This window comes from Chanodichthys erythropterus, chromosome 8 (genome assembly GCF_024489055.1).
Source record: "Chanodichthys erythropterus isolate Z2021 chromosome 8, ASM2448905v1, whole genome shotgun sequence".
Taxonomy (NCBI): Eukaryota; Metazoa; Chordata; class Actinopteri; order Cypriniformes; family Xenocyprididae; genus Chanodichthys; species Chanodichthys erythropterus.
The window spans coordinates 32,347,219-32,369,264 of record NC_090228.1 but is presented as its reverse complement, the minus strand read 5'-3'; the positions used below and the strand labels follow the sequence as shown (position 1 = coordinate 32,369,264).

Here is a 22,046-nt window from a genome sequence, read left to right as displayed (position 1 = left end):
AAATTGTCTTATAAAGACATAATATATACATTGTTTTTGAATTACCATAAAGCATTTTGTCACTCTCGCGTGAACGTGAACATGAGGCGAGATTGTGTCGGGTCGGTGCAGCTCAAGTTGCAAGTGCTGTATTCTGGCGTAGACGTGCCAGAGGGGGTTAGTGATCGCCTCAAACACACCACTACAAGTCATGTTATTTCACTGAAAGAAGTTCAGCGGTAGTATTAAAGTAATGAAGAGAAAATAAGAGACTCTATTAAGGCAAGGAAATTTTATTTGTATAGTATTTTATACACAATGGTAATTCAAAGTGTGTTACATAAAGAAGAACCAAATACATAATAATAAAAATGGAACACATATATAGAAATAACAGTAAAAACAGAACTTAAAAAAACTTCAATCTTAAAAATATATCTTAACTATGGCATATGCTCTCAAAGAAAAATGCAGAACAGTTAGTTCATGCGTTCATGACCTCAAGGCTAGATTACTGTAATGCTCTACTGGGTGGTTGTTCCTCCCGCTTGATAAACAAACTACAGCTGGTCCAAAATAAAGCAGCTAGAGTCTTACTAGAACTAGGAAGTATGACCATATTAGCCCAGTTCTGTCGTCACTGCATTGGCTTCCTGTTAAACATTGTATAGATTTTAAAATCTTGTTAATTACTTACAAAGCACTAAATGGTTTAGTTCCCCAGTACCTGAGCGAGCTCTTAAATCATTATAATCCTTCACGTTTATTGTGATCTCAGAATTCAGGCCAGCTGATAACACCTAGAATATCAAAATCAACCGCAGGTGGTAGATCCTTCTCCTATTTGGCACCTAAACTCTGTAACAATCTTCCTAGCATTGTTCGGGAAGCAGACACACTCTGTCAGTTTAAATCTAGACTAAAAACACATCTCTTTAACCTGGCATACACATAACACATTATCAATTTATATTTTCAAATATAAAAGGATTTTAAAGGATTATTAGGCTGCATAAATTAGGTCAGCGGGAACCGGGAACACTTCCTATAACACCAGATGTACTCGTTAGTACATCAGAAAAAGAATGGCATCTATGCTAATATTAGTCTTTCTGTTTATCCCGAGATTTACCGTAGTCAACCGGATCCGGGCTGTATCCAGCTGAGACTAAGGACCTGTGCCTTGACACGACCACAACGCAGCCCTGAAGTATCAGCAGAGATTGAGTCAACTAGATCATCCATTGTGAAGGCCTCATCGACACGACAGCCAGTAGCACAATTCCACAACAGACCGTCCATACCGGCATGATGAATACGATCCTCAATTGGATGGAACTGAAATAAATACTTTGATTGTTGCGATCCTATCAGACTTATGATAGCAACCTGATTCATAACAAAGCACTGTTCGCCAGAGGAGAACTGGCGCCCTGACTAAGCCTGGTTTCTCCCGAGGTTTTTTTCTCCATTTTAACACCTATTTGCACTTTTTTTGCCACTTTTTTGCCACCTGATGTCACCTGTTAGAGTTTGGGTTCCTTGCCGCTGTTGCCTTTGGATTGCTTAGTTGGGGACACTTTACATTTGACTTGACATTTGATATTCAACAGTGCTTTGATCTGCCTGCATTGACACTATTCTTTAAGAGCTGCTGTGCAGCCAAAATTATGTACCAGTTATCAATGTAAAGCTGCTTTGACACAATCTGCATTATAAAAAGCGCTATATAAATAAAGGTGTCTTGACTTGACTTGAATTCCGCTATCTGGATGGAAGAGCTAGGAAGTTTCAGGGAGTTTTTTTTTTTTTTTTTTTGTCAGAGCGGATCTAAATGGATCTTCCTCACATGATAGGACCACTGCCTAGCTCTACCTGTTAAGGCACTTCAAACTGATACACAAAGTTTCAATCTCCCCTTTTGGAAAAAGTAACAGTTTTAATCTGTGTCTCTACAGTAATCTTAGTTTGGTGTGTAATAGGCAGCAGATTAGATGGGTTTGCCAAACGGTTTGAGAAGGCCTTAGGCTTTCTATCACGTAATAAAACAGAAATAGAGAAAGCAACAGGCACACTGGGTTACCGCTTGTTCTGTAAACATTTGACAAAGTCACTGTTATCATAGCGGGGACCCGACACACATCACTGAGAGCTGTCATCGGTTGTTTTTGATTCACCTAGAACAGATGGAGGAGGGTGAGGGCCCTGGCGTTGTGGCAGGGGCCGAAGAGCTCTCGCAGGGGCTCGTTTTTTTTGTTGATATCTGGGGGCTCGCAGCAAAAGAGTGGGAGAGTTTGGTTCCAGCATACACCAGTTCCTCCATTTTCTCTGAGAAGCACAGAAGAGGGGATGCTGGAGAGAGGGATAACGTGTCCTGTGAGAGGGGCTGTTGCTCTGGTGTTACCGGAGGCTGTAATATGTTGTCCTGGCTTCCCTGGCTGTTTTCCTGAAAGTCATCCTTGGGTGCTGAATCTTGGAGCAGTTCTAATACGTCATTGTCTCTCGGTGAGCTCTGTGGGCAGGGCTCAGTCAGGATTGTGTGCATGAGCAGTGGTTGTTGTGGCTGCGTGGTGTTATCATTGACCTTGTGGGAAGTGTCAACCACATGTCCATTCAGGTGCTGAAATGAAGTCCTGTGGTCAGTTGTACTCTGTCCAGGTGTGTGGGGCAAGGGGGGCGTGGTTTAGCGAACCCTGCAGCGGGGGAGAGCGTCAAGAGAGGCGCGGTGAGTGAGTGGGTTAAGTGCAAATAACAAACACCTGTCTCTTGTTGCAGTAATTGGCATGGAGAGAGTATAAAACGCCAGGAGAAGCAGGAGCGAGTGAGAGAGAGAAGGACTGCCGGCTGCCACACTCCAGGATTCCTGTGTTTATTTTAGTTGGAGTGATTTTCTTGATTTATGACCGTTTTGTGCCTGTCTGCACACTTTTGTTTTTGGTGTTAAAAATAAAGAGCAGTCAGCAGACGAAAGCCGACCCTGTTGTCTTCCCTCCTACAAACTCGAACATTGTTACACTGGTGCCGAAACCCGGGAGGGAAGATGGATGCCGCCGCCACAACTGCGTCCTCCACTACACCATTTGCAGAGCTGATTACATCCCTCGCGATCATGCAACACGACCAACATCAGGCCCTGCTGGACTTACGACATGATCAGGAGAGGCAGTTCCAAGCCATCCTCCAAGCCCAGCAGGAAGACCGCGAGAGGTTCCGGAGCTGGATAGACCGGGAGGTTCGGCCGGAAGCCACGGTCCATCAAGCTGTGCCCGCCCATCTCCCGCTCAACAAGATGGGGCCTGAGGACGACCCGGAGGCGTTCTTGGACTTATTTGAGAAAGCGGCCGAGGTCCACGGATGGCCGTGGGACCAGTGGCCGATGCGCCTGGTCAACTTGCTCTCCGGGGAGTCCCAGGTAGCGGCACAGCAACTTCCGGTGCGGAATCTCCTGGTCTTCGAGGATTTGAAGAGAGCCATCATTCAGCAGGTCGGCAGGAGTCCTGAGCAGCACCGCCAACGCTTCCGCTCCCTGGAGCTTGGCGAGTCCGGCCGACCCTTCGTGTTGGCCCAACAGCTCCGGGACTCCTGCCGCAAATGGTTGCTGGCCGACGGAAGCGACGTGGAGGAGATCATCGATCGAGTGGTGCTGGAGCAGTTCGTCACTCGGCTTCCTTGAAGAACGGCCGAGTGGGTCCAGTGCCACTGCCCCACGTCGCTGGAGTCGGCTATCCATCTCTCGGGGTGAACCTTTGCCATCCGCCTCTCTCTCTCCCTCTTTTTCTTCTCCTTCTCTCTCTCGACCTGTCCCTTTACCCAGGTCCCGTCCGCCCGGTCCTCCTAGAGTAAGGCCAGAGTAAAGTAATGGCCAGAACCATTATGCAGCTCCCCGAGTCCCGCCCAGGGGGGACCCCGCCCCTGTTTCTCCGCTCTCTCCACGTCAGCCACTTAACCCACTCCCTGCCACTGGAGCGGCGGGGAAGTCTGGGCCAGCCTGCTGGCGTTGCGGGGACCCGGACCATTTTGTGGATAGGTGTCCCGTTATGGAGGTGGGGACGATGATCCGGGTCCCGGATGTCCCGCAGGCTGCCCCCGGTCAGGCTGGGTGGTACCAAATACCTGTGAGTATCAAGGGGGGTACCTATCAGGCATTGGTGGATTCAGGATGTAACCAAACCTCAATCCATCAAAGTTTGATACAATCCGGGGCATTGGATACGAGCCGCATGTTTAAAGTACGGTGTGTGCACCGGGACGTGGTTGAGTATCCTATTTTGCCGGTCATTATTAAATTTCGGGGAAAAAGGAAAAATGTTGAGGTGGCAGTTAATCCGCACCTCCGGCATCCGTTAATTTTGGGGACGAATTGGCCAGCGTTTAAAGAATTATTGGGAATTTTATGTACGGATGCCTCTTGGGGGGAAAATGCGTCGGAGGGGAGTGTGAGTGTGCAGGTGGGAGAGACTGAACCGGGACCACTGAGTACTGCCTCGGGGGAACAGAGCTAAATTGAGAGAATTATTCTCTCGGAGCGCGATGATTTTCCCCTGGAGCAGTCTCAGGATGAGACGCTGAAACACGCATTTGAACAGGTCAGGACCATCGACGGTCAGCCTCTCCAGCCTGAACAACCGCTTACCTATCCATATTTTGCAATAATTAAAGATAGGTTGTATCGAGTGACCCAAGACACTCAGACAAAAGAAGATACAACCCAGTTATTAGTACCTAGGAGCCGCCGGGAAATGCTTTTTCAGGCGGCTCATTCCAATCCAATTGCTGGTCATTTAGGACAGGTAACGACACTAAATCGCCTCATGACCCGATTTTTTTTGGCCGGGCATTCACGAGAATGTGCGCAGGTGGTGCGCGGCTTGTCGTGAATGTCAGTTGGTAAACCCACCGGCCACCCCAAAAGCGCCTTTACGCCCCCTTCCATTAATGCAGGTCCCCTTCGAGAGAATTGGCATGGACCTCATCGGGCCGTTAGAGCGATCAGCGAGAGGGCATCGTTTTGCATTGGTCATTGTGGATTATGCAACACGATATCCAGAAGCAGTGCCGCTCTGCAACATTTCCGCTAAGAGTGTTGCTGACGCACTGTTTTCTTTAATCTCCCGAGTGGGGATTCCCAAGGAAATCCTCACTGATCACGGCACGGCGTTTATGTCACGGACGTTACGCGAACTTTACGAATTATTGGGCATTAAATCGATTCGGACCAGCGTCTTTCACCCACAAACGGACGGGCTGGTCGAACGGTTTAATCGCACGCTTAAGACAATGATTCGTAAATTCGTTCAGGAAGACGCCAAAAATTGGGACGGATGGTTGGAACCCCTGTTGTTCGCTGTGCGAGAGGTCCCGCAAGCCTCCACGGGGATTTCCCCCTTCGAGTTGCTCTAAGGTCGCCAGCCCAGAGGGGTGTTGGACGTCATAAGAGAGACTTGGGAGGACGGACCTTCTCAATCTAAAAACGAAATTCAGTTTGTGATGGACCTGAGAACAAAACTCCACACTTTGGGGCGGCTCTCTATGGAGAATTTGTTACAGGCCCAGGACAAACAGAGCCGGCTGTATAACAGGGGAACCAATTTGCATAAATTTGCACTGGGAGATAAAGTGCTTGTATTACTCCCAACGTCAAGTTCAAAATTACTTGCAAAGTGGCAAGGACCGTTTGAGGTCACAAGGCAAGTGGGAGAGCTCGATTATGAGGTAATACGCTCAGATAGGAGAGGAGCACGTCAAATTTATCACCTCAATCTCCTTAAAAAATGGAATGAGGGAGAATCAGTGATGTTGGCGACGGTGATTAGCGGAGAGGATGATCTTGGACCAGAAGCGAATATAAAAAAACAATCTCTCGCTCTGGCCCCAGGGGGAGATCACCTCTCGCCCTCCCAACTCATTGATTTGACTACATTACAGGCAGAGTTTGCTGACATGTTTTCTCCCCTACCTGGTCGTACAAACCTCATTCAGCACCATATCGAGACAGAGCTTGCCTGAACACAAGAAAAAAGTGGTTCAGGAGGAATTAGGGGCAATGCTTGAAATGGGGGTAATATAAGAATCCAACAGTAACTGGGCGAGCCCGATAGTTTTGGTTCCTAAGACGGACGGCTCAGTGCGGTTCTGTGTGGATTTTCGCAAGGTGAATGCTGTGTCGAAATTCGACGCATATCCAATGCCGCGGGTTGACGAATTGCTTGACCGGCTTGGTTCGGCTCGTTTTTTTTCGACATTGGACTTAACGAAGGGTTATTGGCAGATCCCCTTGTCTCCATTATCCCGAGAAAAAACAGCTTTCACGACGCCGTTTGGATTACACCAATTTGTTACACTTCCTTTCGGGCTGTTCGGGGCACCGGCTACCTTTCAGCGGCTGATGGATAAGGTGTTGCGGCCCCATGGTGCATATGCGGCTGTCTATCTAGATGATATCATTATATTTAGTAATGATTGGCAGCGGCATATGCAGCATGTGAGGGCGGTATTGAGGTCGCTGAGAAGAGCTGGGCTCACGGCCAACCCGAAGAAGTGTGCGATTGGGCGCGTGGAGGTAATGTATCTGGGTTTTCACTTGGGACATGGGCAGGTGCGTCCTCAAATTGATAAGACTGCAGCAGTTGCGACCTGTCCGCGTCCCAAGACCAAAAAGGAGGTGAGACAGTTCTTGGGGCTGGCGGGATATTATAGAAGGTTTGTGCCTAATTATTCGGACCTCACCAGCCCCTTGACTGATCTTACTAAAAAGGAAGCACCAGATACGGTCCAGTGGACGGAGCCGTGCCAGCAGGCGTTTACCCAAGTAAAGGCTGCTCTGTGTGGCGGGCCGTTGCTTCATTCTCCTGATTTCTCTCTCCCTTTTTTGTTGCAGACAGACGCATCGGACAGGGGGCTGGGTGCAGTCCGGATGGCTCCCCGGCCTGAGTCGGGCGGTGGGGGTATGTGGCAAGGGGGGCATGGTGAGTGAGTGGGTTAAGTGCAAATAACAAATACCTGTCTCTTGTTGCAGTAATTGGCATGGAGAGAGTATAAAACGCCAGGAGAAGCAGGAGCGAGTGAGAGAGAGAAGGACTGCTGGCTGCCACACTCCAGGATTCCTGTGTTTATTTTAGTTGGAGTGATTTTCTTGATTTATGACCGTTTTGTGCCTGTCTGCACACTTTTGTTTTTGGTGTTAAAAATAAAGAGCAGTCAGCAGACGAAAGCCGACCCTGTTGTCTTCCCTCCTACAAACTCGAACATTGTTACAGTGTGTTTGTGCCAAGTTGAGTGGATTTGCACACACTGCTGAAGGATGATGGAGGGAGAAGTAGATATTGTCCTTTAGCACTCTTGAGCCCAGTTTGTTTGGGTGCAGGCCATCATGTGTGAACAATTGTCTCTGACTACAGAAAAGATTGAAGTTGTCGATGAAATTTAGTCCCTTTAAGTTGCAGGTTTTTTGCAGCCATGTGTTAAGCCCAAGCAACCGTGTAAATCTATTTGTTCCTCTTGCTGGGAGTGGTCCACTGATGAACGACTGAACTTTTAGTCTTCTAAGCATTTCAAAAAGTTCATTAAAATCCCTTTTAAGGAATTCTGACTGCTCTTTCCGAATATCATTCTTCCCAACATGGATGATTAGTCGATTTGCAGTCTTATATTTAATCAGAATGCTCTTAAGTTCCCTGTTTACATCAGAAACTGTTGCTTGTGGAAGGCAGCATGTAGTTGTATCCCTGCTGCTAATGTTTCTGATAATAAAGTCACCCACTATCAGAGTCCTGGGCTCGGCTGCTCAATGAGCTGAGTGCCGCTGTCTGCTCAACCATGAACGGCAGTTAGCATCGGTGTTAGCTGCTGGCTGATTTGATCTGTGGCCGATCATGTTTGGGGATTCCTACACATTCATTAACACTTCAACTCTGTTCTCCAGATGTATTGGCGGTGGTAGGGAGCTAGTGTTTGGGGTAGAGGATGCTACTGCATTAATATGTAATACTCGGGACAATCTGATGTCTCGATTGCCTTTGGGTCTCGCTGCCTGTTTGTGCCATCGGTTAATATGTTGATCAATTTCGGCACTCAGTGTGGTCTGTTTAGGGGCATTAAGGCCCTTTCACACAGGACGCGGCATGCGCTGCGCTCGCTGCTGGGTTCAGCGCAGCCCTTCAGACACAAGCGATTTGCGCTACGCTGGCCAGAGCAAAGTGGGCGGAGTTTTCAAAACTTTCAGCGGGAGATCTAAACGTCTAGTCATTTGATTGTTGTTCCACCTGTCGGTTAGCAGCAAGATATGTATCTGTCCCGTGCTAAGAAGCGAGCGATAGCACTAGCCCTGCTAGTAAGAAGAAGAAGAAAGAGGAGGCTGTGGGTGCATGAAACCCTCAGGTCCAGAGAACAGTTTGGGGAATTCAGGCTTGCGAAGGAGCTCCGTTTCCACAGCGACCGGTTCCAGGTGTACTTTCGGCTCAGTAGGGAGCAGTTCGACAGTTTGCTGGGCAGAGTCGGACCTAGAATCTCAAGGATCCATTTAAGTTACAGAGAGCCAATTTCTTCAACGCAGCGTCTGGCAATTTGCCTGAGGTGGGTGATTTATATTGAAATAAAATCTACTACTTTTAAGTGCTGTCTATAATGTGTTATATTTATATGTAACACACACACACACACACATACATACATACATACATACATATATATATATATATATATATATATATATATATATATATATATATGCACATTTATATATGCATATATACATATACACACACATTCTATATAACACACACATATACATACATATAACGTTGCATTATATATATATATATATATATATATATATATATATATATATATAATATATGTATGTATGTATATATGTGTGTGTGTATGTATGTGTGTGTATATAATATATATATATATATATATATATATATATATATATATATATATATATATATAAAAAAATACACACATTTTTTAAACACAAACCGATGTGACTGCACTACTCCTTTCATTTCATAGGCTACATACATAGTAGGCTACGTTTTGCAGGAGTTCCGTGATCATGTCTTTATCCCGCTCATGCCCACACACCAGTTTCTTAATTTGAGGTTAAAGGTTTTGCTGTTTTAATTGTACCAGTAGTTAAGATTTTACTGAACACCATAATGTCATTAATTTCAGATACCTGGCAACTGGTGACTCCTACACCACCATTGCTTCTAGTTACAGAGTGGGCATCTCCACTGTGGCAGGCATTGTGCCAGATGTGTCCAAGGCCATTTGGGACAGCCTGGTGGATGACTTTCTGCCTGTACCAAAGACTGCTGATTGGCAGGAGATTGCCACTGGCTTCAAGGAGAGGTGGAACTTCCCTAACTGTGTGGGTGCAATTGATGGGAAGCATGTGGTAATCCAGGCACCACATAATTCAGGTTCCCAGTATTTTAATTACAAGGGAACATACTCTCTTGTACTTCTGGCGGTTGTAGATGCAAGGTATCTTTTTAGGGTGGTGGATGTTGGAGCTTTTGGTCGGAACAGCGATGGAGGAACCCTTGCTGCCTCTGCTTTTGGACAAGCCCTGCGGGAAGAGAAGCTGCATCTCCCAGCAGATGCTCCTCTCCCTGGCGCTGATCACCTGGGGCCCATGCCTCATGTCTTTGTGGGAGATGAGGCTTTTCCCCTCAGGTAAGTTATACTGATTGCAAATCATGGTATAGTGTGTGTGTTATACATACATTATACACAGTATCAAGTAATTAGTTTTATCTTGGGTCTTGAGTTTGACTCTGAACAGAAATAATGTCTGATTTTTACATTACTTGCTGCATCAAATTTTGACATAATTGCTTTTTTCACTGTCTGATGCCTTGTTTTCACATTTTTGTATAGCATTATGTTACATTTTATTTTATTATTGGTTTACATTTAGTTGTAGTCTGTATCTATATATTTGTCTTATCTTCTCATTTTATTACAAGGAGGAATGTGCTGAGGCCCTATCCTGGAAGAAACCTCTCCCAATCAAAGAGGATCTTCAACTACCGCCTTTCACGAGCCCGAAGAGTTGACGAGAATGCCTTTGGGATTCTTGCTGCACAATGGAGAATCTACCACCGGGTGATTGGAGTGAGCCCTGCAAATGTGGATGCCATTGTGAAAGCAACAGTGGCCCTTCATAACTTCCAGAGGTGGAACTCCACAGCAGAAGGACCTTTCCCACAGGAAGAACAGCGCATCCCTGCATTTACACGTGCAAGGAGAGTGGGAACCAACAACTCCACCCAAGAGGCCATAGCTGTTCGGGAGTCCTTCAACAGGTACTTTTCTTCTGCCAGTGGTGAAGTCCCCTGGCAACACAACATAGCCTGATCTGCCCACCTGTCATCTCTGCACCCCTCACCTGCTGCTGCTTTTCATAACACAAAGGCTCTTTTAAGAGCCACCCACTTATTCTTGAAAGATCTGATTCCTGACTAAACATACACATTGCATGCACACGTTACATCTGTCATGTGTTTTAATAGTTTGAAAATTTTTTTGATTTCATTTGCAACTGCATAGTTCATACACTAAAAAATGATTCATCACTGTAACATCTGAATCAAAACACAAATAATGAACTCAGTTCTGTTACAGAATAACTGGATTTTTTAACAGTTTGCATGGACAATGTTTGTCCTATCCTTTATGTAATGCAGAACATTTAAGGTTAGTTTTCAGAATGTGTGTGCGTGTGTGTGTATGTTTTAGAATAAAAAATTAAAGTATTCAAGCGTTAAAGCTGACACCAAGGAACAAATGATATCAAGAAGCTATTTCTCACGAAAACTCAGCCCTATGTAAAACAGACAAGAACTCCATTTCAACTTCACTTTTTTTTTCCACGTGACAGGTTTCTAAGACGTGGGGCCAGACTTAAAAGAAAAAGCTCCTCCTCATCTGCAGACTGGTTGAGCACATTCATCAACTGATTATCAAACTCATCCTTCTGCCACTGCCTTTTTTTGGTCTTCATTGATCTTTTTGGTGCTGGCGTAGGCTGTGGAGTGCTGGGTACTGCAGGTACATGTGATACATGGGGTGCCGAGGTAGATGGGGTCTCCCCGGTTTGACTAGGAGGGTCAGACAGACTCAGAGTATCAGAAGATTCAGTGGCCAGAACTGCAGGAGTAGATGGGGAGCTGGGAGACACATCAGTCAGGGTAAGGGTAAAGGTTTCAGTTGGGTTACCAAGTGGTGATGACTGAGCAGCCAGGGGTGATGAGGTAACCTGGAGGGTGTGGGGGCTAGAGGATCTCTCTTCTAGGGACGGGGACATATTGGAGGAAGTGGCCCTCTCTCTGACATGAGGCTCCAAGAAACTCATAATGGAGAAATACCTCCATGTGGTTTTCTGTTCTGCCCCTGCACCACTCTTCTTCTCCCTCATGGCTTTTCTCTCCTTTATATATCTGTCCCTGAGATTTTTCCAACGCCTTTTACACTCATCCTCTAAATAAGTGGAGGAAATTTGTTACTTTTTTTAATAACACATTTGAAAACTGTACCTCTAACAGGTATAGAGCTATCCATGGGGAACACTTATCAAAACCTAAACTATGTTAACACATATTGCTTACTAACATGCTACCTGACTGTTAAAACACACCTGACATGCCTACTTTGAATGTAAATCTGTATGTTTATGTGACAATCATTCCTACCATATTATGTCTTTTAATAAAACATTTAATAAAAAAAAAAAAAAAAAAACGGTACTTTGCTGTTCACCACATTACAAACTGTTGAATGTTATTCAGTGTATTTATAATATTGCATTTACGATAACAACAGAGCTTCCCAGATGAAAAAAAAGTATAGTATATTGTAGTATACTGTATATATTATATTATTTACAACACTTTGTTAATGAATGCTACAGCATACTGTAATATTAACTATAGTGAACTGATAAACTGTAATAAATACCGTAGTATACTTTAGTATTTACTACTGTAAACTTTAGTATAATATATAATATAAAAACACTATAATGTTTACTATAAATAATTATAGTATTTTTTTTATTTATCTGGGTTATTTCAACTAAGTAATGGAGGAGGCGAGAGGAGGAAAAATGACTTTTAACAGACGCTGCTGCTGCCCGTGTCCATTTCACGTAACTTACGCTATGTTTACACATATTGCCTACATAAAACAAGCTACCTGACTTAAAACCAAACACACCTGGCATGCCAACTTGAATTGATATGTGTTTCCATGACACAGCTTTTCTTCCGACGTCTCTATAGGAGCGTAAACTTGTATCATACAGCTCTGGGAATTCCGACACACACAGTACAATCTTTTCGTCCATTTTGCTTTCTACGTTTGTTTGGATGCTCCGTTTCTATTGGCCGCGCGGGTAATCGTCACAGAGCGCAGCGACAAAAGTTGAACTATTTTGAACTTTGACCGCGGCGTGCGCTGCGCTTGCGCTTTGGCCGACGCCGTCCTCGCGCGGCGCAAGCCATTGAAATGAATGGGTTTCATAGCGCAGCGCATACCGCGTCCTGTGTGAAAGGCCCTTTAGATTCATGGGACTCACCGGCTGTGTGCTGAGGACGTCCATGATGAAGCTCTGTTGTGTGTTCCTTCTGGTTTGGTAGTCCTGCAAGTAACTTTGTTTCAAGAACTGCAATCCTTTGTAGAAGTCTGTGGCAGTTTGTGCAGCAGGTGGATTCTTCAACCAGAGGAGGCATATTATTTCTAATCCTTTTGGATGTAGGCAGCTGTGTTTTCCCTTCTCTGGAAAGTAAGCTGATGGCTGCTGTCAGTGGGAGGTTGGTAGGATAAAAATTCCCCCTTTTTGTAGCAATCTTTCAGCTAAGAAGTTTGTTGGTGCCAAGATTTGTCGTTTGAGCACTGTGCTGATTTGCTGTAGTTAAAATTAGGAGATAAAATATAAAAGCAATAGAGCAAAGCGCAGAGCTGTAAGCAAGAGCGTCCGAACAGTAGTGAAGCAGGAAGTAGCGAAGCTCATCAATAACATCTCTCTAGAATCTCTCTAACATCTATTCTGATTCATCAACACAGTTTCACTGATGATCCAGAACCAATCCAAAACCCAGAATAAAGCGGTTGAGTGAATGTGGTCTGGACTGTGTGGATGAGTCTCATTGTGTCTCCAGAGACGCTGTAGAAAGACAGAGTTCCTGCACTGTGATCCACATACACTCCTATTCGATGCCTGATGAACTCTTCAGGGAGTTCAGTTTCTATGTTATTGTGTTTGAATGAGTAACTGGAGGAAGAGCAGATCAAACTCCAGGACTGATCATTATATCCAAACCAACACTCATAACCCCGTCCCTTCCTGCTGATGCTCTTATATGACACTGATATAGACACACCAAAAACATCATCACCACTCCACTCTACTCCACTCCACCCAGTAACGGCGTCGGTCACACAAACTCTCAGTACACAACACCTCAAGATAATAATCAAATCTTTCTGGATGATCAGGATATGGCTGATCTGTTTTAGTGTCAGTAATCACTCTGTTCCTCTCAGACAGACGGAGCCGTTTATTCACTGTGTTCAGATCCAGAGTGAACTGATGATAATCTGATGGAGATAAAACACATCAGAATCAGGAATTATCAATCTGATCTTTTAATGTATCTGAACTCTTCATGTTCAATATATCAGCAGTGTCTCAGTAAAGTTTACCAGATATCCTGTGCAAATCATCATTTACATGATCAACTATAAAACTCTTCTGTCATGTTTTCTTTCTCCTTCTACAGGAAGAACATGAACACACTCTGCTTGTTTTCTTAGTGACTTACATTGTAGGAAGTCGTTCCTGGTTCTGGGAACAATGTTAGTGAAAGTGACTGTGGAAATCAACAGACATGAAGAGTGTGATTATCATATTAAGAGAAATATCATGTTGAATATTTCTGATTTGCGATCAGGGCTGCTCCGAAGTTCTTCTGAGCAGGTTCAGTCACTCAACATACATCACACCACAGGAAAATCTGAAAAGGTACTCTGTAGAACCATCAAGATAATCAGGACATAATTGTCGGAAGGGGAGGAATCGTCCCAAATCCAGCCCGATTACCAGTGGTGTGTACCCAGCATAAGACGTTTTTATTATGATGATCTGTGATACGAGACGATGGACTTTACCTCTGTCAGAGATCTTCTTGAGCTTCTCTTTGCAGAATTCCTCCAGTTTGTCTCTCAGCTGACAGACAGATTCTCTCACGTCATCAAGAGAGGAGAAAGAACTGAAGGGATCGTCATTTACGTCTGTAGATTCAGGAGGAGCTGAGAGAGACTGGAAACTCTACAGAAAACAGAAATCAAAGCTCATCACCTCCACACTTCAGCCAATAACCTGCACTACTGTCAGATTTTAGCAGCTCTTGTTGATCTTTAGTAACTCTCCTCAATCCAGCACTTTCACAGCATCAGCTTCATTCTTCTCATATTCATTACATCATGTTAGAGCTATAAGTTCTAGCGTTTGACACTTACACTATATGTGAACTCTCTAGGAAAACACTTGATGATCAAACATGCCAATAACACAAATGTGACAGATCAAGTTCATCAATGCTGTCACATGGATGGGTTGAGTAGATTTGAGCAGGAAAAGCAGTTCAAAGGCAACGAGTAGATTGACCATTTTTTATAACTTTTGAGCAGTTAGTGGCTCTGAAATTCACAAGGACTCTTAGGACACGGTCACAAGGTCAGGTTTTGTAGTTTAAATACACTGAAGCATTTATAATATACAACCTCACTTCACTGTCAAATTAATGTTACTGGGAAATAGTTACATTATTATAAAAAGATTATCTGATATGGGAAACATTACAAAATTTGTAGTGAAGAAAAATAAAGAATGATGGGAAATCTAGCTGGGTGAAACTGGTATCATCAAGTTCATGGATTTCACATTGTTGTAAAACAAAGTTTAAATAGTTTTGATCTGTTGCTGTCTAGAAGCTCAATACAGTGGTGTGGAAAAAGTGCTTGCTCCCTTCCTGATTTTTTATTTATTTTTTTGCATGTTTGTCACACTTTAATGTTTCAGATCATCAAACAAATTTAAATATGAATCAAAGATAACAGTAAACACAACATGCAGTTTTTAAATGAAGGTTTTTATTATGAAGGGAAAACAAAATCCAAACTCACATGGCCCTGTGTGAAAAAGTGCTTGCCCTCTGCTGTTAAAACTTAACTGCGGTTTATCACACCTCAGTTCAGTTTCTCTAGCCACATCCAGGCCTGATTACTGCCACACCTGTTCGCAATCAAGAAATCACTTAAATAGGACCTGCCTGACAAAGTGAAGTAGACCAAAAGATCCTCAAAAGCTACACACCATGTTGAGATCCAAAGAAATTCAGGAACAAACGAGAAATAAAGTAATTGAGATCAGTCTGGAAAAGGTTATAAAGCCATTTCTAAAGCTTTGTGACTCCAGCGAACCACAGTGAGAGCCATTATCCACAAATGGCAAAAACATGGAACAGTGGTTAACCTTCCTAGGAGTGTCCGGCTGACCAAAATTACCCCAAGAGCGCAGCGACGACTCATCCAAGAGGACACAAAATACCCCACAACAACATCCAAAGAACTGCAGGCCTCACTTGCCTCAGTTAAGGTCAGTGTTCATGACTCCACCATAAGAAAGAGACTGGGCAAAAATGGCCTGTATGGCAGAGTTCCAAAACGAAAACCACTGCTGAGCAAAAAGAACATAAAGGCTCATCTCAGTTTTGCCAGAAAACATCTTGATGATCCCCAAGACTTTTGGGAAAATACTCTGTGGACTGACGAGACAAAAGTTGAACATTTTTTGAAGGTGTGTGTCCCATTACGTCTGGCATAAAAGTAACACAGCATTTCAGAAAAAAGAACATCATACCAACAGTAAAATATGGTGGAGGTAGTGTGATGGTCTGGGGCTGTTTTGCTGCTTCAGGACCTGGAAGACTTGCTGTGATAAATGGAACTATGAATTCTGCTGTCTACCAAAAAATCCTGAAGGACAATGTCCGGCCATCTGTTTGTGACCTCAAGCTGAAGTGAACTTGGGTTCTGCAGCAGGACAATGATCCAAAACACACCAGCAAGTCCACCGCTGAATGGCTGAAGAAAAACAAAATGAAGACTTTGGAGTGGCCTAGTCAAAGTCCTGACCTCAATCCTATTGAGATGCTGTGGCATGACCTTAAAAAGGCGGTTCATGCTTGAAAACCCTCCAATGTGGCTGAATTACAACAATTCTGCAAAGACGAGTGGGCCAAAACTACATAGCACTGTAACAGACTCATTGCAAGTGATCACAAACGCTTGATTGCAGTTGCTGCTAAGGGTGGCCAACCAGTTATTAGGTTAAGGGGGCAAGCACTTTTTCACACAGGGCCATGTGGGTTTGGATTTTGTTTTCCCTTCATAATAAAAACCTTAATTTAAAAACTGCATGTTGTGTTTACTTGTGTTATCTTTGATTCATATTTAAATTCGTTTGATGATCTGAAACATTAAAGTGTGACAAACATGCAAAAAAAATTAAAAATCAGGACTTTTTCACACTACTGTATATCTTTTCAGAAAAATGTTTTCTAATACCTCATTTCTACCAGCACAAACTGGGTGCTAGTTCAGAGCTTGTGCTATTTCCAGTTTAGAGTTGGTTCAAATGGTTCACAGGCTAGAGAGCCAGCACAGAGCCAGGTCTTACATCAGTGTATACATCTCATCTTTCACAGCAACGCTAGCATGGCAGCAGCAAACACAAACACAAAGCTTGTTCGAGATGCATCCGCTTCTCCTGACCAATCGGCTCATAATATCAAAGCATCGCGAAATCGATCCAAAAGTACAAGGAGTCGTATGCTCTACAAACGCTATCGCGAACCCGTGGCACTCCGATGTCACAAGCATTAATGGAGTGGATATTGAGAGTGTTGAAAAATACAAATATTTGGGCAATGTCTTAGATCATAAATTGTCCTTTTCTCCAAATACAGAGATTTTGTGCAAGAGGGGGCAGCAAAGATTGTATTGCTTGCGAAAATTAAGGTCATTTAATGTGGACAAAACATTGATGTGTATGTTCTCCAGATCATATTTTGAGTCGCTGTTATCTTTTTCACTGTTGTGCTGGTTTAATTCTCCAAATGTGAAAAATAGGAATTGTATTGAGAGGATTGTAAATCAAGGAAATCAACACTTCAGTCAACGGCTCATTCTGCTCTCATGAAATGTTCTTTCTGTGAGTCTCTTGCTCAAGTCTACTATGATCCTGTTCTTCTAGATCTTTGTTACCTGCAGGAAATGGATGTGATCCTGTGTGTGTAAAAGCTGCTACAGCTCAGCTTCTCTCCTCCTCAGATCATTGATCTCTGATCCACTGTGTGGCCTCAGAGTGGCATTTCTTAATGCAGCGGATGAGCTTAGTGAAGATCCTCTCACTGTCCTCCACTGCTGTCTGTGCAGAGCGCTGTTAGGACACACATAACAATCACACAGTGGCTTCAGTGAGTCCTGACTGAGACTTCTCAAACTTCCCTTCTTCTCCAGACTCACCTTATGAGACTCCACAGCCTCTCTCAGCTGCTGAAGATCTTTCTCTCTCTGCTGGATCCTCTGCTGGAACAACCTCTGTGTCTCCTTCAGCTGGTGCTAAAGGACAAACCAATGACAGGAGAAACATCACATAAATCATCAAGTGAACAGATATGAATCCAGTATCTGTGAAGTAGTGAGATTGAGGGGTTAAAGATCTTGCATAAGATTAAAGGTTCAATCATAAGTGTCAGCATTATTTCATCAATGACTAGTTTTATAGAGATAGTTCACCCAGAGATGTAAATTCTTTCATTGTTTACTCATCCTCATGTCTTTAAAAAATTGAATGATTTTCTCTTGCATAACACAAAAGAAGATATTCTGAATCAAATATGGTAACTCCTCAATTATATCAAACCTCACTGGCTCATGCATGTCACATGACTAAACATGCCGCCAGAATTAGACTACCCCCTTGGATTTCTTGATTGAAACTTATGGACACCATTGACTCAAATATATGGAAAGATAAAACATTTCTTAAATACCATTTGTGTACCTCAGTCTTTATTCACCATAAAGACTGAGAGGACTAACCTGAACATCCAGAAAATATTTTTTCAAGAAATGTTCAGCATTTGTACTGGCTCATCAATTTATCATGTGTTCTGTGAGAGCTGTGAATGGAGGGAGGAGAGTGTTTTTGTTCAGCTCTATGTTCTTCTGAATGTCTAATATATTTCTTCATCTGTTTGCATGTATTGTTTTGCAGAGTGTTCATTGTCAAACTACAAATTGTCACAGACCTGCCAGGCTCCACCATCACCCAATCACAGCGCACTCCCTCACCAGAGTTCTGAGCACACACACCTGTCATCAATCAGCACCCCAATAAGCCACAACATAAAGAGCTCACACTCACCTCAGTCAGCATTGGTCTGGTTTCCACATAGACATCTTATATGCTTACTTCAAGGACTACTGTATACCCACCGTCTCTACTACAGGTTGTTCCTAGTCTCCTTCCATGTTCCTGTCTCCATGTGAGTTTCCAAGTATCAGCTCTTCTCTGCCACGATCTCCAAACCGCTACCATCCACGATTTCCACTCCTGCAACAAAAAGGACAGTATTAACATCCAGTTATCTTCCATCCATTCTCATAATTACCATTTACTCACCTGCATCACAGTGTCACTCTGCTGGTTGTTTAATAAACATCACTTACCTGTATTCCGTTGTCTCCTTCTTCTGTACTGTAGCAGAAAACCGGACCAAACTGTAGAACACCAGTATGAGTTCCCCAGACCCGTTTCAAGAGCTTGTTGACGTATCTCTGCCAGCAATCACCTCTGCCAACACCACCATCACTCCTTCACCACCTGTTTATGCCAGTCCCATGGCCAAACTGGCACCCTTCTCTGGTTCGGCAGAGGATTGCAACGGATTCCTCCTGCAATGTTCGCTGATCCTGGAGATGCACCCGCACTTGTACCCTGATGATCTTGAAAAGGTAGCTTTCATCATTTCACAATTAAATGGCAGACCGCTTTAATGGGCTGAAACTATTTGGTTGCAAAATAGTACAGTCACCCAGTCTCTCACCAGTTTTGTGACCCACTTCAAAGAAGTATTCGGTAGACCAGCCGGGGATTCATCGATTGGTGAGCAATTATATTATTTAAAACAAAGTACTATGACTGTGAATGAATATGCCCTTAAGTTCAGGACCCTTGTTGCCGCTAGTGGATGGAATGAGCAGTCTCTGTTAACCACCTACCGTCAGGGCCTGGATCCATGAGTGCGGTTGCATCTCACTGCATACAAGGATTCCATCGGGCTAGAACGATTCATCCAACACTCCATTCAATTCACCACTTGTATGCAGTCGTGTCTTGAAGAGCACCAGGGCCAGTCGCTGCTAACATCATCCCTCCACCGGCCAGAATCCATCAGCCCTCTAGAACCAGCCAACGAACCCATGCTGCTGGATCAAACCCGGTTGACATTTACTGAGTAATGCGTCATGCCGTATGGCCTGGTCAACGCCCCTTCCGTATTTCAGGACTTCATCCACAAGGTGCTCCGGGAGTTTCTTCACAAGTTCATTCTGGTCTACATTGATGACATCCTGATATACTCCCGGAGCATGGCCGAACATCACCACCATGTTGTGGAGGTCCTGAAACGCCTGAGGGAGTTCCATCTGTTCCTCAAGGCTGAAAAATGCTCTTTTCATCAACCCTCAGTGCAGTTCCTTGACTACAACATCAACAGCAGTGGCACCCAGATGGATGAGGGGAAGTTTGAAGCCATTAAGAACTGGCCAACTCCATCCACAATCAAATAACTCCAGAGATTCCTAGGATTTGCAAACTTTTACCGTAGATTTATTCAGAACTACAGCTCCACCGCAACCAATGACCCGCCAGGCTTCACCATCACCCAATCACAGCACACTCCCTCACCAGAGTTCTGAGCACACACACCTATCATCAATCAGCATGCCAATCAGCCACGGCATAAAGAGCTCACCTCAGTCAGCGTCAGATCTCGTTTGCACATAGACATCTTCTATGCTTACCTCAAGGACTCCTGTATACCCACTGTCTCTACTCCAGCTTGTTCCTAGTCTCCTTCCATGTTCCTGTCTCCATGTGAGTTTCCAAGTATCGTCTCTTCTCTGCCACGTTCTCCAAACCGCTACCACCCATGATCTCCATGATAACATGTCATATGGTCATGTTACAATATGCCCCACCTATGGGTGCCCTACCTGCTGCCTGAGGGGGCAAGTGGAGCTCCACTCAAGGGCTACAGCTATGGCCGCTGGGCATGTGCACATCAATATTATGTCATTTAATTACTGTATTTGCATTATTGTAAGCATAGGTTTAGGGTTGTGGTAGGTGTAGACATTAGTAAAGCACAAGTGGAGGTGACATATTTCCTGTCTGAGAGTGGAGCTCCACTCAATCATGGTCTACAGCCAACCCTTCTCGGTTTTAAAGAAACTGAAACTAAAACAGTGTTCAGACAGAGAGGGTGAAAACAAGCACTGCAACAATGTAAATTATACGAAAAAAATATGTAAATATATTCTAGTAGACCCTATAAACAAAATTATGAGCCTGTAAATGATCATAATGAGACCTCTTTAAATTCATACCTGTTTCTCTGTCCTCTGTGCTGCAATTGATACAGTGTCGTGATTTTTATGTTCATCCATCGTACACAGTAGACATATACACTTCTGATCAGTGCAGCAGAAAACCTCAAGGAGCTTGTTGTGTTTCTGGCAGATCATCTCCTGCAGTCTTACAGTGGCTTCAGTCAGATTGTGTCTCTTTCCTTTAAGTAAACTCTCATGTTGTTCAAGGTGATTCTGACAGTAAGAGTCCAGACACACCAGACAGGACTTGATGGCTTTGTGTTTTATTCCAGTACAGACATCACACAGCACATCTCCAGCTGCAGCATAACGGTCAGCAGGAAGTTTAATCTTCTTCAGTTTCTCCACCACTTCAGCCAGCATGGTGTTTAAAGCTAAAGCAGGTCTTGGACTGAAGGTCTGTTTGCACTGAGGGCAGCTGTAGACTCTCTTCTGATCCTCCTGATCCCAGAAGCCAGTAATACAGATCTTACAGTAACTGTGTCCACACAAAGTGGTCACTGGATCCTTCAGGAGATCCTGACACACTGGACACATGAACTCATCCTGAGAAATTCTGGCTTCTGCCATTTTACTGCATGAACACAGAGACACGAACACACAACAGCTTAACTACACTTCAGTTTCAGTTTCTCTAAAGTCATGCATTTCCTGTTTCCTGGATCTGTGTTTGAGTGACGTGTACAAAACTAAAACACTTTTTAAACAACTCTTAGCAACACCACTTTTGGGCTGACTTCTATTTATCCCACTCTGAATGGTGTTTCACTTTCAGCTTATAAAGTTGACGGATTAAACCATGTAAACTTAACAGATAAGTACTAAATATAATACACACTAATTTTATATATAAAATTATTTTATATACACACACCGACAAGGCATAACATTATGACCACCTTCCTAATATTGTGTCGGTCCCCCTAGCCCTGATCCGTCTAGGCATAGACTCCTCTAGACCTCTGAAGGTGTGCTGTGGTATCTGGACCAAGATGTTAGCAGCAGATCCTTTAAGTCTTGTAAGTTGTGAGGTGGAGTCTCTATGGATCTGTAGGAACCATGGACAAACCAGACAAATGAATCATTCAGATGATTCTTTCAAAACATAATTCTGGAAACCAAAAGTCAGAGAATCTAATTTTCGACTCCACACCCTCTACAGAAAAAAACCCTGCTAGGTACTTTTATGACACTGATGCTTCCTGACAGAAGGAGAGGTGACAAACTTAGCTATTTGTGACAAACCAAATGGTCACCAAGAAAATAAAGAGTCTTTGATCTCCAGATCAAAAGAGACAGAGACAATGCAGACCATT

At 43.8% G+C, this 22,046-nt stretch overlaps 2 protein-coding genes across 5 annotated transcripts in view; both read right to left on the bottom strand.

The window, feature by feature from the left end:
- LOC137024716 (zinc finger protein 721-like) overlaps nt 1–13,040 on the bottom strand; it is a 42,021-nt gene extending 28,981 nt beyond the window's left edge. For all 3 annotated transcript variants that reach the window (XM_067392554.1, XM_067392557.1, XM_067392558.1), the window contains exon 1: nt 12,566–13,040. The gene's annotated coding sequence lies outside the window, so the exon portion shown is untranslated. The remainder of the gene's footprint in view (nt 1–12,565) is intronic.
- Nucleotides 13,041–13,278: 238 nt separating this feature from the next.
- LOC137024766 (E3 ubiquitin/ISG15 ligase TRIM25-like) lies at nt 13,279–21,353 on the bottom strand. Of its 2 annotated transcripts, XM_067392638.1 has the most exons (6): nt 20,728–21,353; nt 18,553–18,670; nt 17,578–17,673; nt 17,317–17,491; nt 14,158–14,317; nt 13,279–13,587 (listed from the first exon to the last, which is right to left on the bottom strand). In XM_067392638.1, the coding sequence occupies exons 1-3, from the start codon at nt 21,298–21,300 to the stop codon at nt 17,579–17,581; spliced, it is 786 nt and encodes a 261-aa protein (XP_067248739.1). In that variant the 5' UTR covers nt 21,301–21,353; the 3' UTR covers nt 13,279–13,587; nt 14,158–14,317; nt 17,317–17,491; nt 17,578. The 2 variants fall into 2 exon arrangements, with proteins under 2 accessions (XP_067248739.1, XP_067248740.1); XM_067392639.1 differs by lacking the exon at nt 18,553–18,670.
- Between the last annotated feature and the right edge of the window lie 693 nt (nt 21,354–22,046).